The sequence below is a fragment of the Chinchilla lanigera genome, unplaced genomic scaffold (assembly GCF_000276665.1).
Source record: "Chinchilla lanigera isolate Chin_1 unplaced genomic scaffold, ChiLan1.0 scaffold00053, whole genome shotgun sequence".
Classification (NCBI taxonomy): Eukaryota; Metazoa; Chordata; class Mammalia; order Rodentia; family Chinchillidae; genus Chinchilla; species Chinchilla lanigera.
Genome location: NW_004955454.1, coordinates 4,505,289 through 4,519,347, shown reverse-complemented (window position 1 = coordinate 4,519,347; position 14,059 = coordinate 4,505,289). Strand labels below are relative to the sequence as shown.

At 39.6% G+C, this 14,059-nt stretch overlaps 1 protein-coding gene across 4 annotated transcripts in view; it reads left to right on the top strand.

The window, feature by feature from the left end:
- The first annotated feature begins 734 nt into the window (after window positions 1-734).
- Window positions 735-14,059, top strand: part of Dcp1b (decapping mRNA 1B) — a 54,215-nt gene continuing 40,890 nt past the window's right edge. The window contains exons 1-4 of one of the 4 annotated variants that reach the window (XM_013520131.1): window positions 1,631-1,645; window positions 6,122-6,253; window positions 7,932-7,972; window positions 12,063-12,190. In XM_013520131.1, the coding sequence (XP_013375585.1) occupies window positions 12,094-12,190 (97 nt within the window). In that variant the 5' untranslated portion in view covers window positions 1,631-1,645; window positions 6,122-6,253; window positions 7,932-7,972; window positions 12,063-12,093. The other 3 variants (XM_013520130.1, XM_005395964.1, XM_013520132.1) reach the window with 3 other exon arrangements.

The window sequence follows — 14,059 nt, the reverse complement described above, 5'->3', positions numbered from 1 at the left end:
TCTTTTTCTTTGACAATACATCAAACCCTGACAAATGGCACTTTCTTGAAAATTAATTGCAATGTGCTCTCCAGAATTGTATCTATCAACTTTTCATATTCTGGTACATTAAAATCCTTTAGTTCCTATTTTCTTTGAATGGATCTTTTCCTCCATGCATAATTATGTAACATCAGACACTTGGTCACTTGGAAAATATTGAGTCACTGAGTTAAGAAGATCTTAATGTTGACACTTTTTCTTACATGACATTTTTTAAAAACTGCAATGATTAATACCACTGGTCTCACCGGAAAATACCTGAAGTATTGGGAAGCTATCAAGCCTCAGATAACATATTTTCTAAACTGATAATTCCTTCCATAAGATTCAAGTATTACCAATAACAACAATAATTGTTCCTATTTTTCTAGAAGTGACAGGCAAACTTTGTTTTTGAAACTGTCTACCATGTGTCTGGATAACCACAGTTTGCCCATATTTCTTTCAAGTAAAAATAGTGTTCCATAAAAGTAGAACAAGCAAACAAACACACTAACTCAGCTCACAATTCAAGCACAGAATTTTCCGGGAGACAAATACAGTACTTTGACATGCAGCAGAGTGCTTTACGGATGCTTCTTTTTTTTTTTTTTTTTTTTTTTTTTCCACACAGTATTTAAAAGATGTGTACGTAAAGATTGAAGTTTGATGAAATTAGTAATTTTACTAATTTTGTTCTTTATAGAACAATCTCAAGTGACATTTGGGTCTGGCTGGGATTTTTTTGGTTTTTGTTTTTCTTTAGAGTATCTGGCAGTGAGGAACACACTGATCACTGGAGCCCTTGGTGCCCCGCCTCGGTTCAGACTAAGACATAGCGCTTTTACTCACCATTGTTTTTCCATCATTGATGAAAAAAGTCAACGTAAACAAATCAAATAAGTCTGCCTTGTTAGGATAATTGTTTAAACCTTGCAGATCCCCCGAAAGAGTCCCTAGGAATCATCCCTCCCCGAGGCGGGTGTTAGGGACACCTTGAGAACCACTGCGCGTTAGCACATTAAGAAATCACAGATCTTTCTTTTCAGCGTTATTAATGCTTGAGGCTTATTTATTAAAGATTTGATCACTGAAACGCCAAAAACGATACATGCCAAGGCGTCGAACACATCCAAGGGGAAAGCCTATTGCGCTCTAAAGCTCATACAGCTCTAAAGCTCATGCAGAAAGAAAATAATTTGGGGTGGGGAGGAGAAAGAAAGAAAACGGGATTTAGAAGGCCGGCCGGGGCTTGTCGTTACCAGTGGCAACGATCCTCAGCGAGAGATGCGAACATCGACTAGTGATGCCTTGCCTTGACCAGCGAGGGGAGAGGGCGGGGCGGATGGAGCCGGAAGACCTCTTTGGGCCTGTGGTCGCCGGGGTTTTCATTTGCGAGGCCGCTCGCTCGTTCTGCGATCTATTGAGAGTGTCTTCTGGAGCCCGTGAGGTGGTCCGGGAGGGAGGGAGGAAGATGGCGGCCGTAGCGGCGGGCGGCCTGGTAGGGAAGGGGCGCGACATCAGCCTAGCCGCCCTGCAGCGCCACGACCCCTATATCAACCGCATCGTGGACGTGGCCAGCCAGGTGGCTCTGTACACTTTCGGCCATCGGGCCAACGAGTGGGTGCGTGCGGACGCGACGGGACAGTGCAGAGCAGGGCTGGAGCGGGAACGGGGGTCCCGCTCGGGGTTGCAGGAGCCGGTGAGGGAGGACACGCCTACGATGGCGGTGGAGCGGGGCCCGAAGCCGAAATTGTGCGGATTGAACACAGTGGGCTAGGGGAGGGAGGTCGACCCGAAAATCCTCCCGGAGTTGCGGGAAGACGTTAAGTACCGCCGGCCCCCGCGGTCAGGCGCGGGACCCGAGAGCTGAAGGAAGGAAAGGACCTGTTTCCCGGAAGACGCTGTGCTCCGGGGAAATAAAGCGGAGTGCTGTGCCAGTAAAATCGGTGGCCGTCGGGGGGGCCGGGCTAGAAGAGCAGAAGAGTTCTGGCTCTGGACCGACCATCTTAGATGGGGCGGAGAGCGCTCCAAACTTGATGGAAGGGGAGAATCCCAAGTACTCAGGGAAAACACCAAGCCAGGCAAACATGGGCCAGTGAAAGACAAAGCGGGACAGTCTGACATTCAAAAGGAGGTTGGTGATCTTGGGGAAGTGAGTACACTGCAGCCTTTGATGCTGGAGTCCACTCGGTAGCTGAATTTCTAGCGCTTCTCTCGAAGCTGAGCCCCAGTGAATGGAAGGAAGTTTAATTTTTTTTTCCCACAACTAGAATGTGGTCGGAGCATGAAACACGTAGGGAGTTCTGTGCTGGAATTGCCCCGTGTAATTTTGTAACCCGTCTCCTTGGCTGTAGGGACATGTAACTTTTCTCTTCGTACTGGTTTTGTACCAAGTGAGACTCATCTGTCTGTTACGTTACCGTACAATTATTAAAAAATGAGAACTTACTTGAAAGGATTTCAGATTTCGGAGGAGTTTCTCAAATCAGAAAAAAAAAAACCCACAATTTAAGGAAAATTTAGCAAATTCATTTTTTAACATGTACTGTGTCTTCTTAAGCAGGCTGTAATAAATACTCACCTGAAAAATCATTGACTCAGGCTGGGGGTGTGATGCACCTCAGTGGGAGAGTGCTTGCCTAGCATGTACGAGGCCCTGAGTTCAGTCCCCAGTACCACACACACACGCAAAATCATTGACGCAAAAATTAAAAATGCTGTAAAGGTTTGGGCAGGTAGCTTGGTGGTACAGCGCTTGCTTAGGCAGCCTCAGGCCCTGGGTTTTATCCCCAGCACCACAAAAAACAAAACAGAAAAGCATATATATGTATCCCCCAAATGGGAGAAGATAGTTTTGCTCTAAGCTCTTAATAGAAATGGGGCAAAGATTTTAGGTCTGCTCTTCTGGTTGCCAAACCCGAAAGAAACACATGGAGATCTCTTAACACGCCCATCATTTGTAGTAGAAAGCATATCATTTGATCAGGAGAGAAGCTATCCCCCGCCCCTCAGTTAGCAGGAGAACTTATCACCTGAGTTTTCATAGAAAAGGCATTGATATTGACATGTATTATCCTATATGTGGCTGTTTTTATGGTTCTATAGACAGACGCCCAAGGTATAGTGTAGTTCTGTAATAAAGGACTCTAAGCTGACTTGGCACTAGGCTTAGAGTCTGGAGAATCCTGATAAATTGTTAACCTCTTTGGTAGAACATTTCTCTTGAATGTCATTTCCTAAAGGCCTTTGATCTGTGTGATAGAGACCTTTTAAAATCATTGCAGAACTTTACTAGGTGCCCAGTGAAACCCATCAACAAAAGCCTTGTCCAGAGGCAAAACTGTCACCATGCATTATTTACAGGAGTTATGTTTTCCTGTTTCCTGGACTTGTTGCCTTCAGACAGGCATAATTCATTCAGTAAAAGGTCATTCTTTCAAGTACTAATCTTCAAGGCTATGGTAGCCAGGCAAAAGAATGGGGCCTAGTTCAACTACAGTGTAGTTGCTGGGGGCAAGGGAATTGTCATGACTGTCCCCGATGCCATCGCTCTGGCTAGGAGCCTTTTGAATATAAACTTAATAAAAGTATACAGAGCATCAAGAATGGAGGAGAAAGTGTTTGCAAGAAGGCAGATGTGAATTCTTACAACACTGAAAATACATAAATGACACAAGGAATTTATAGGAAGAGAAATCAGGAATGAAGATCACAGAAAATTAGCTGCTTTATAAAAGGATTATGAGGCTAAGGATAGAGTTCAGTAATAAGAATTCATGCTTAGCAGGCACAAGGCCCTGAATTCAGTCCCTAGCATCCAATAAATAGGAAAGGGATGATTATATCACTATTGGAATAGGAAATTTTATTTTTATTTATTTTTGTTGTTGTTGTTTTTTCCTGTACCAGGAATCAAACTCACAACCTTGCACTTGCCAGAGAGGCACTGTGCTGCTGAGCCAAATCCCCAGCCCCTAGAGTAGGAAATTTTAGGGCTAGGCCTACTTTTCCTTTGCCAGGAAAGATGGCTGCCCCACAGTACCTGTGTTAATTGAAGGCTATAACTTCTTGTATTATTTTCACTCTTTTTTAGTCCTTAGAACAGTGGCTCACAGCTGGAAGTGATTTTGCCCCTAGGTGACATTTGACAGAATCGGGAGAGGATTTTGTCACCGAGAGAGGGTGTTGCTAGCATCTGCAGGATAGAGGCCAGGGATAAAGCTAAACGTCCTACAAAGTGTAGATATTGTTATACACCCTACATCAAAGATTTGTTGCCTCAAAAATGCTAGCCTTCAAAAAAATTGCCTTGGAATGACTGGTGCCCTGTATTTCCAGCTAATGGTTTTCTGTGTATCAAAATAACTCAGAGTTTTTGGAAATGTAACACACCAAAGCAAAACCTTTGGCTAATGAGGCCCAGGCATTAGATACTGTTGAAGGCTTAAAAGGTGACTCATTACATGAATACTAGAGACAGATTTGACAAGACAAATTGGGACCTACTTTTTTTTTTATTATTTTAAGTTAGAATAATCAGTACAGTTGAGATTGCTTTGAGTTATTTCAAAAGTGTCAGTGTACTGAGTCTCAATTTATAAAACGGCACTATCTATATTCCATTTTGTTATTTTTAAGTCTGAATTTTGAGCTGCTTCATACTTAGATTTTTATAATAGTGTATTATTATATAATTAAATTGTACTTTTAAAATTTTAACTAAAGTTCCTTAGGACTATGAATTAATGCTTTAACATAAAAGTCCTCCATACTTGAAAGATCTAAGGAAGACCTAATAAAACCTTGTTTTAACTATTCCCCACACCCCGAACCCTGAACTTTATACAAAAAAAGGGAAAAAAAATCTGATTGTTCTTGGATAACTGTAACGATCAGGAAAAGGCATGAACTTGAGCTGGCTCAGACATAATAAACCAGAAATTTATATTTCCAAAGCTCCCTTTTTCCAGGTATCAGAGCTGTTGAAGTATGTTTTTTCTTTAAAAGAGCTAAGTGGCGTAGACCAGTTAGTTGTCTCTTTCCAGGGGAGAAGCAGACCCGGAACACTAAACTAGCCCAGTCTGATCGGGTGAGAGCCCAGCTCCAAGACCCGTATTGCAGTGTTGAAACACAGCTCCTTCCCACTGGCAGGCTGAGAATAAATGTCAGGTGACTTGCTTGTTAATGAGTTAGAAAATAATTGTAGGAAAGGCTTTCCTCTTACAGATCTGATTTTGGATTTTTCAGGACCAAAAAGTGGTGTTGAAGTTTTTGTTGTTTTTAGAAGGAAAGAGGAATTTGCTACATCAAGGAAGAAGTAAAACGAGTCAGAAGCTGTCAGCTCTTCTGTGCTGATACATATTCTGATTTGGGCCTCCCAGGTGAACAGTCGAAGGTCAAATACAGGGAGACAGTAAAATGTTCTGCCCTGCTGACAAGTGATCTTGACCGTGCACATAGGTTCTTCAGGGTCTTAGTTCCATCTGTATTCTAACTTTGGTTTCCTATCATTGTACTGGGTAATAGCTAATATTTAGTTTCTACAGTGTGATTCTTCATTGTGGACTACTAAATGCTTGCCATCTGGACCAGCTAAACTTTGAAAACACACATTCTTAGGCTGGTAGCATTTATTGTACTATCATGGCTGTTTTCTCAATGATTGACAGAGTAGGGGTTTGAATTTTTTTTTTTGGTATCAGGAATCAAACTTAGGACCTCGCACTTGCCAGGCAGGCGCTGTGGCACTGAGCTAAATCCCTGGCCCCAGGGGTTTGAATTTAATTCTTAGTTCGGAAAGTACACTCTATATAGATTTCTCAACAGATAGGAGTTAATTCTGTATTTGTTTACAGAGAAAGGTAAGTAATACTTCTGTATTTTTTTTTCTTTTTAACTAAGAGTATTTTCCAAAGCAGAGAGGCAAATGGGCCACATTGAGAAATAATACTTTTCACTGTACATTGGGGTGATTTATGGAAATTTCATACTAAGTGCAGTTGAAGAATAAACTCTTTCATACCTATGCCTATATGTTAGGAAAAGCTAAAATTTTCATAACTGGTCGTTATTCCTAACTGCATTTTTTTTTTTGTAGTGCCAGGAATCGAACTCATGACCTTGCACTTGCCAGGCAGGCACTGTGCCACTCAGCCATATCCCTGGCCTCCTAACTGCATATTCTGTAACATCTTGAGACTAAAAATCTTACGAAGTAGTGTTTGCAAAGGTGTTTACTCTTATTTCCCAGTTAAATTTTACTCTTTTTTACTAGTATATGTTTGCGATGAATAACAAGTACATTCACTATAGAGAATTGGTACATATACATGTTGCATCTTGATCCTTTTTTCTTTCCCTTCTTCCTGTCTTCCTCATCTCCAGATACATTTCTCATGCCTAAATAGTTTCCATTTCCTAACATCTTTTATTTTGCTCTTTAGTTGCTTATATAAGAGAAACCATGTGATATTTAATATGTGTCTGATGTACTTCCTTTAGCATTATGGTCTAAACATGCATCCACCTTCCTACAAATGACTCCAGTTTATCCTTCACAGCTGAGTAGTACTCCATTGTATATATATATACCACATTTTCCTTAACCATTCATCTGTTGATGAACCATGTTTTGTGATACTTGCATATAATTTAGACTGTAGTGGATTTTGTTTTCATGACTTGTAATATATTTCCACAGACAGAGAATGTGTTGCTGAATTCAGGCAGCAGTGTGCAAATTCATATGCTTCAGAATCACTTGGACAGCTACTAAAAAACAAATTGCTAGATGCCATCCCCAGCATATCTGAGTCAAGGGCCCAAGAATGCATTTCTAACAAGTTTTTATGTGCTGCTGCTGCTGCTGCTGCTCTTGATCTGGGGATCATACTTTGAGACACACTGAGCTAAACTGACCAAAAAAAATTGCTGCAGTTACTTATGCATGTGAAGGAATCATGCTTTCAATTTTTGTGTGCTTCCTAAAAATTGTTACCTTGGTGTTGCACCTTTTTTTTCTTAAATGGGCCATCTTTTTGCAGAACAATAGAGTACTTAATTTTGGTAATGAATGTTAATAATAAAATATTAGGAGTTAAGTGGAATGCTGAAATTAAGCCATGTAAATAGCAAAAGCACATTTTAAATTCAGAATTCTAATAGTTTGATTACTCGTTAAACATGAAAAAAAGTGCATTGTATCAATGAACGTTATCATTGGGCCAAGGTTCCTGCCTTTGGCAAAATGGAAAAGGTGTCAAATGAACCAACTGAACATTTATTTTAACTTTACCGTCTCCTCCAGATTTTCTCTGGCAGTTCGTGAGTCCTAACTTGATATAACACTTCTAACTTTATTTCAAAGGTCTTGAATGAAAATTTGACTCTAAATATTCTAGACCAAGTAGGTGATTTATTCATCTGAAAACTACTGCATCATTGCCTTCCTCTGTCTAGCGATTGACAGATCGTCTGCTCTCATAGGTGACAGGATATGGCAAGGGAAAATGAACCTGAGAAATAAAGTGAAGGATGATGAAATGCAGACATCAAGGTTTTCTGCAGCTTGCCATATACCCAGTTTGGAGACTGGAGGAAAAGGCAGCATACTTATTATATGCCACTCTTTCTCATAAAGTCCATGGGACACTTACTTCATCATTGTTTCAGATAAAGATGTGTCACCCACACTGTATTTGGAAAAGAGATAGTGACAAAAGAATGACTGCTCCCTGCTACTCACCCAGCGGAGCCAGTTAGGGTAAAAACTCTCTTCCCAAGAATAGCCCCTCTGGTTATATACTGCAGCTTCACCTCTCTGAGATGCAGTATCATTCTATCAGAAGTTTATATTCTGCTCTGTGACTTAAGAGAATATACATACGCTATGTGTTTTATTTTTTTAGGAGAAGACTGATGTGGAAGGAACCTTGTTTGTTTATACGAGGTAAGATTATTTCACTTAAAGAAACTGACAGTCTTCAAAATAATATTTTAGCTCAGTTGTGTCATTTTCTTCAAGTGCAGTTTTACTTCAAAGAAGTAAAACAACTGAATCTTAGTTTGAAATTATTAGCTGACAGGAAGAAAAGAATACTTGTGTTGTCCCCTTGTTTTAGTTCCGTGAATACTGATTTCAGGATATAATTTAAATCTCAATATAGATTAACTTAAATCTTTGTGCTCTGTTTGAAATACTATTAAATATTCTGTGATTCAAATGAATGGTACAGCTTTTGAATGTAATACATCAGCAAGGAGCTAGAAGTACACTGTTAAGAATGTTAGATTATTTAATCAGTGCTTAGAAAAGTGTTTTATTGATCACCTTGCCACTCTTGATGTTTTAAAAAACAGTCCAAAATTGAAGGTATCTTTCAGTACTTCATTGTCTAGTTAATAGAGTATGTTTCAGGATAGATTATTAATAACTCATGCCCTTTTCATTTCTTTTTATCAGATTCTGTTAACCTCACACATGTACAGAGATATACATTATATGTATTGTCTTAATAGTTATTTTTAAAATAAGCATTCACTAAAATGTCTCAGCTAAATCCTATCACATTCAATAGGTGCAAAGATGAAATACAGAAGCTTAGACAAACCCTTCTTGGGATAACAGTTTACTTGGGCAAAAAGGAAATACACACATACATGTTAGATGTATTTTCTTTACACATATATTCATGTTTAAGATAAACAAAGGAGCTGAGAGTGTATCAGTGGTAGTGTCTGGCATGAGCCAGGCTGTGAGTTCCACCACCAACACTGTTTAAAAAAAAGGATAAACACAGTACAGATAGACCTCAGTGCTGGTGGATAAATAATAGGCAACAAATTGGCTGCTATGATAGAAAGCTTTATACAATTGATGTTTGCACAAGATAATTTTACTTTTAGAATTGCATAGAGAGAGGTTCAGGCAGTCTCAATAGGAAAAAACGGCAAAAGCAGAGGCATAGATCTAGTATGTGAAAAAGACAGTGAGGAAAATAACTGCTGCAGAGGGCTGATACTGGTTCATATTAGTGACATGGGCAAAGAGATTCACTGACTTGGAGTGAATCTTGGAAAATAAATTCTGAAATTTATTTTCCTAGCAGTAGAGAGTCATTAAAGGTTTATAAACAGTGGATTGTGAGAGTCTTGAGAACATACGGGGAAAGCTAGTGTATTAACATTATGAGGACACACTGGCTCTGGAAAAAATTGGATCCAGGAGAACACAGAAAGTGTTCCCATGGAGCAGGTGTGAAGTGGTGCAAGTTGGCATGGCTGGTGTTGAGAGGAGAGGGCCTCAAAAGGCAGCCCGAATAGAGAGAGAGTGGTAAGGTTAAGAGAACGTTTTTTGAATATGGAATATAGAAAAATAATGACAGAAGAGAAGATAGGTTGAGAGTCTGGATTGAGGCTAGGTTTTTCACTTTTTAGTTTGTTTTCAATGCTGAGGATGAAACCCAGGGCCCCACATTACGCATGTATTTTACCACTTAGCTACACCCCCAGCCCTTAGTCTTTAGTTTTTTTGAAGTAATGTGTTTGGAGTGGTAGCAGGATATTCAAATGGAAATAACAAGCCACTTGGGGCAGAAGTAGCCCTGGAGGTAGAGAGTTTAGAGCTGTCTGAAGTTTCTTAATCTCTTTCCCAAATATAACTCAAGAATAGGATGCCTGCTGTCCCACCCCACCCTTATCCTGCCTCCTCCTAGATTCTGGTACTTTGGAGTCTTCCAAGAGTTTGGTGTCAGGTAATCTAGCTGCCTGTGATAAACTTTTGACTTCTAGAAGTTTACTTTGAGCAGCTGGCACCTTTATTCCTGGGCCTGTTCTATAAACCATGAAATGATATAGTCCCCACACCATTAAAGACAGATGTGAGTTCCTGTTGTGATAATGGGAAACAGGAAGAATCAAACTGATTCTTATACAGAAACACCTAATCGCACTAAGGTGTTTCTTCATGTCCTCCCATGTCTTCTGTCTTGATAGAGTTCGTAGAGACACCCACTGGTGATTTCTACGCTTGGCATTCCACATGACCTGTCGGTCTTCAGGAGTACATCATTTCTTTTCTATCTTAAATGGAAATGATTATAAGTACTTCTGGTATTAATTATATGCCTGCCATTACTTCTTTATAAAACAAGCCAGGAAAAGATTACCTTCTCTCAGTTTTAAAATTGGGGATCTTAAAAGAAAATCCTGCAATCAGTAATGTAGCTGTGTTTTACCTCTTTTAGCATCAAATGATTAGAAGTAAAATAAAACTAAGATGTAAACATTTTGCTTCCTATTTTTCATAACATTCCTGTGGGTTTATTAAGAACAACCCTCTACGCTACTTTAAAGTAAATAAATGCGTTCTGCCCGCTTCAGTTTCAGTGATGTATGTGGCGTTTCGTTTGTCACAGAAGTTGTGCCGTTGCATTACTAGATGGCTGTTACCCAAGAGCAGGCAGATGCACACGTGACTGTTAGAGTGTGTGCTCTATATAACTGGGGTTCTTTTTGCAAACAGGAAGCATTCAAGATTTGTTGAATGAGTTGAAGAATAAAAAGTCACTAAATATACTTTGTATTGAGAAAAACTTTTATAGTCGTTTATCTGTGAAGCTCTTTACTTTATATTGAAGAAAACAATATATGCCCATTGAACCTTTGCATAACTTTTCAGTTTGTACTGTGTCTCCTCACAGTGAGTTGCTTCATTTCTTTAAGAGATTTTGCAGCTCTCGATTTTAGACCAACATTAACATTTTTCTATGAAAAGTTGTTTGTATAATTGGGATACACACTCTATATAAACTGAGATCCTTTAAATGTATCTGTCGCTAATTTGAAAAGTATTATTTGAAAGGAATTTATAATATAAATTAAAGGAATTTATAACCTTAAAGGAATTTATAAAATAGGGAGCAAGATATATGTGTATATCAGAAGATATACTCAGAAGTACACAGTAATGGTTAAAGAAGGACAGCTCCATTTCATCAAGAACTAACTTTGACAGCCGTGCTGTCTTAATATGAATTAGTATAATGATGCCATTAATGAAGAAATGTTGTATTCTGTGTGTACAGTCAGCTTCTGTAAAGCTGTATATAAACACAGAAAGGTAAGAGACACATCAGAGTGTATGATTTATGATAGAAAAATATGCAAAGTATTTAGATAAAAAAAATTACACTAAAAGACACACTGCCACTAATCCCCTTCAGAATGCTCCTCTTGCTTCGAACACACTCCGTTGTTATTGTTACTTCCTGAAGCAGTTCGCGAAGTCCTTGTTCACAGTGACTTTAGTTGGGTTGTTGTGGCTACCTTGATGTCCTGAATCAATTCAGAACTTTTATCTATAATGGTCAGTTTGTTGTTTTGTTTTTTGGAACGGGAAATCAAACTCAGGACCTTGTGCTTGCCAGCAGGCCCTTTGCCACTAAGCTATATTCCCAGCCTACAGTGGTCAGTTTGACTTTGGGGAAGAGCCAGAAGCTGCACAGTGCCGGACCCAGGGAAGAAAGCAGATGAGGATACACAGCAGTGCTTTTACACGCCTGATCTTCCACTGAATGACATTTGGCAGAAGCTCTCATTGCATTTTTTTGTAATCACACTCCATAAAGACAGTAACAAATGAGGTCTGTCAGAACTGCTTCAGAAAATGGCAACAGTAGTATAAATTTGTTTAGCCGGTGTGGTGGTGCACGCCTGTAATCCCAGCCCTCAAGAGGCTGAGGCAGGAGGATCCTTGCAAATTCTAGGCCAGCCTGAGCTACAAAGTGAGTTCAAGGGCAACCTGAACTGCATAGCAAAAGGTCTCAAAAAGACCTTCCCCCGCTAAAAAGGGAAAGGTGTGTTTGAATTGAGGGGGAATATTTTGAAGGGGATTAATGGCAGTGTGTCTTCTACTATAATTTTTTAAAAATTTAAGCATTCACTGTATATTTTGATCACACCTTATAGTTAGATTGCATGTATAATATATTGAACAACTTGTCTTTGACCCCTCTTCCCACTCCACTTCTGATCTTCAGGTCTGCTTCTCCAGAACACGGATTCACCATTATGAATAGGCTGAGCATGGAAAATAGAACAGAACCCATTACTAAAGACCTGGATTTCCAACTCCAGGATCCTTTCCTTCTCTACAGAAATGCCAGATGTGAGTCTCTTACTACATTGGGTGGTTTTCTTTCTGCAGTTTGACCAGGTGTTTAAAGTTGTGAATTGTGCACCTTGGTGTTTGCATTGAGTATCAGTGGCTACTGTCAGCATCAGCTTGAGAAATTCTCACCTTATGAGGGGACTTTCTTAGACGGTTCAAGTGTGAGGTTGCTGAACACTGCGTTGAGCAGCCATACTGCTTTGTAGTGTGATTCCACCACTGACCTTAAGCCTGAGCACTGGGGTTGTGTAGACTTGGTAAGGAGACTAAAGAGGGACATGTAGGTGGAGCCACTGGGCACAGTGCATGATTCAGCTACTGGCCCTTTTTCCTCATGCATCACTTCTGCCCTAGCACACTGACACATCTTCCAGGAAGAGGCCTGCATAGTAAATGAGAACTCAGAAGTCCAAAGAATTTGGTCCTTGAGAATTGAATGGCTTTTTATAATGTTAAAGTTATAGTAGGTACTAAAATGGTCCTTTTCAGATTTGAAATGAAATAGTAATTGCATATCTAACAGTGTCTTCTCCTTTTATGCACCTGTCTTATCTGACCACTTATGTTGGCCAGAAAGATGGATGAGAGTATCAATTTCAGAGGCTTCTCTGTACATAGAAAACAAAGACATACTACTCAATGTATGAGTGTGTGTATGAGCATGCACGTGGACATGCACTCATGCACTATAGATGACTTTCAAGAAGACCTCAAGGTTAAGAAATGTTTTCCCTCTATATATTTCCCATCCTACTCTTGGCATTTAAGAAACAAGAATTTGACTACTGTGTATTATTTAGTATAACTTTAATAATAAATGTAATATAGGTAATATTTGACAGCAATCCCAGTGAATCCTTTCAAAGTGAATGTAGTATCTTTTTTTTTCTTTTGGTGGTGTTGAGGATTGAACCCAGGGCCTTCACACAGAGTGACACCCTCCAGCCCTTTTTTTTAAAAGGGTCTCATTAAGTGACTAAATTGCCTAGGCTAAGCTTGTACTTGTGCTGAGATTATAAGCATGTGCCACCGTGTCCAGCTTTGTACAATCATTTTAATGTATTAAATATGATAATATATTTACTTATATTTACATATAATTAAGTTGCTATGATAGGTAGTCATGCAGATACTTAGAATTAAGTTTTTGGAGCTGGGCAGGGTGGCGCATGCCTATAATCCCAGCACTCAGGAGGCTGAGGCAGAAGGATCATTGTGAGTTCGAGACCTGCCTGGGCTACAAAGTGAGCTCAAGGCCAGCCTCAACTGCATAGCGAGACCCTGTCTCAAAAGGACAAAAAAAAAATTTTTTTTGTGGGATTAAAGTTTTACAGTTAAATTTATATGAGAGAAAAAAATAAAAGCTATCAAAACTAACATGACTTAACAATGGTAGGTCCTATGGAATGAAAAGTTGCACTACAGTCATGGTAGAATATTGCTGCCTGTTGTTTCTTTGCTGACAGGTGTGCCTTACATTTAGTTTTAATTGTTTATGTGTTTATAGTCAGGTTTTATTTTTTAAGTTATTAGATTCTGTTAAATTAATATATAATTCAAGTCCTACCTAATAGAATAACCACAAAAATACATGTAGAAATGACTGTTCGTGACCTATCATAATAAGTTTTTGTTGTTGTTGTTGTTGTTGTGACAGTCTTGCTATGCAGTTCAGGCTGGCCTTGAGCTCACTTTGTAGCCCAGGCTGGCCTTGAACTTGCAGTGATCCTCCTGTCTCAGCCTCTCAAGTGCTGGGATTACAGGCATGTGCCACTATACCCAGCTTCATAATCATTTTTTATTGGTTGTATTTAAGATAAATACTTGGCGGGCTGGGGATTTAGCTCAGTGGCACAGAGCCTGCCT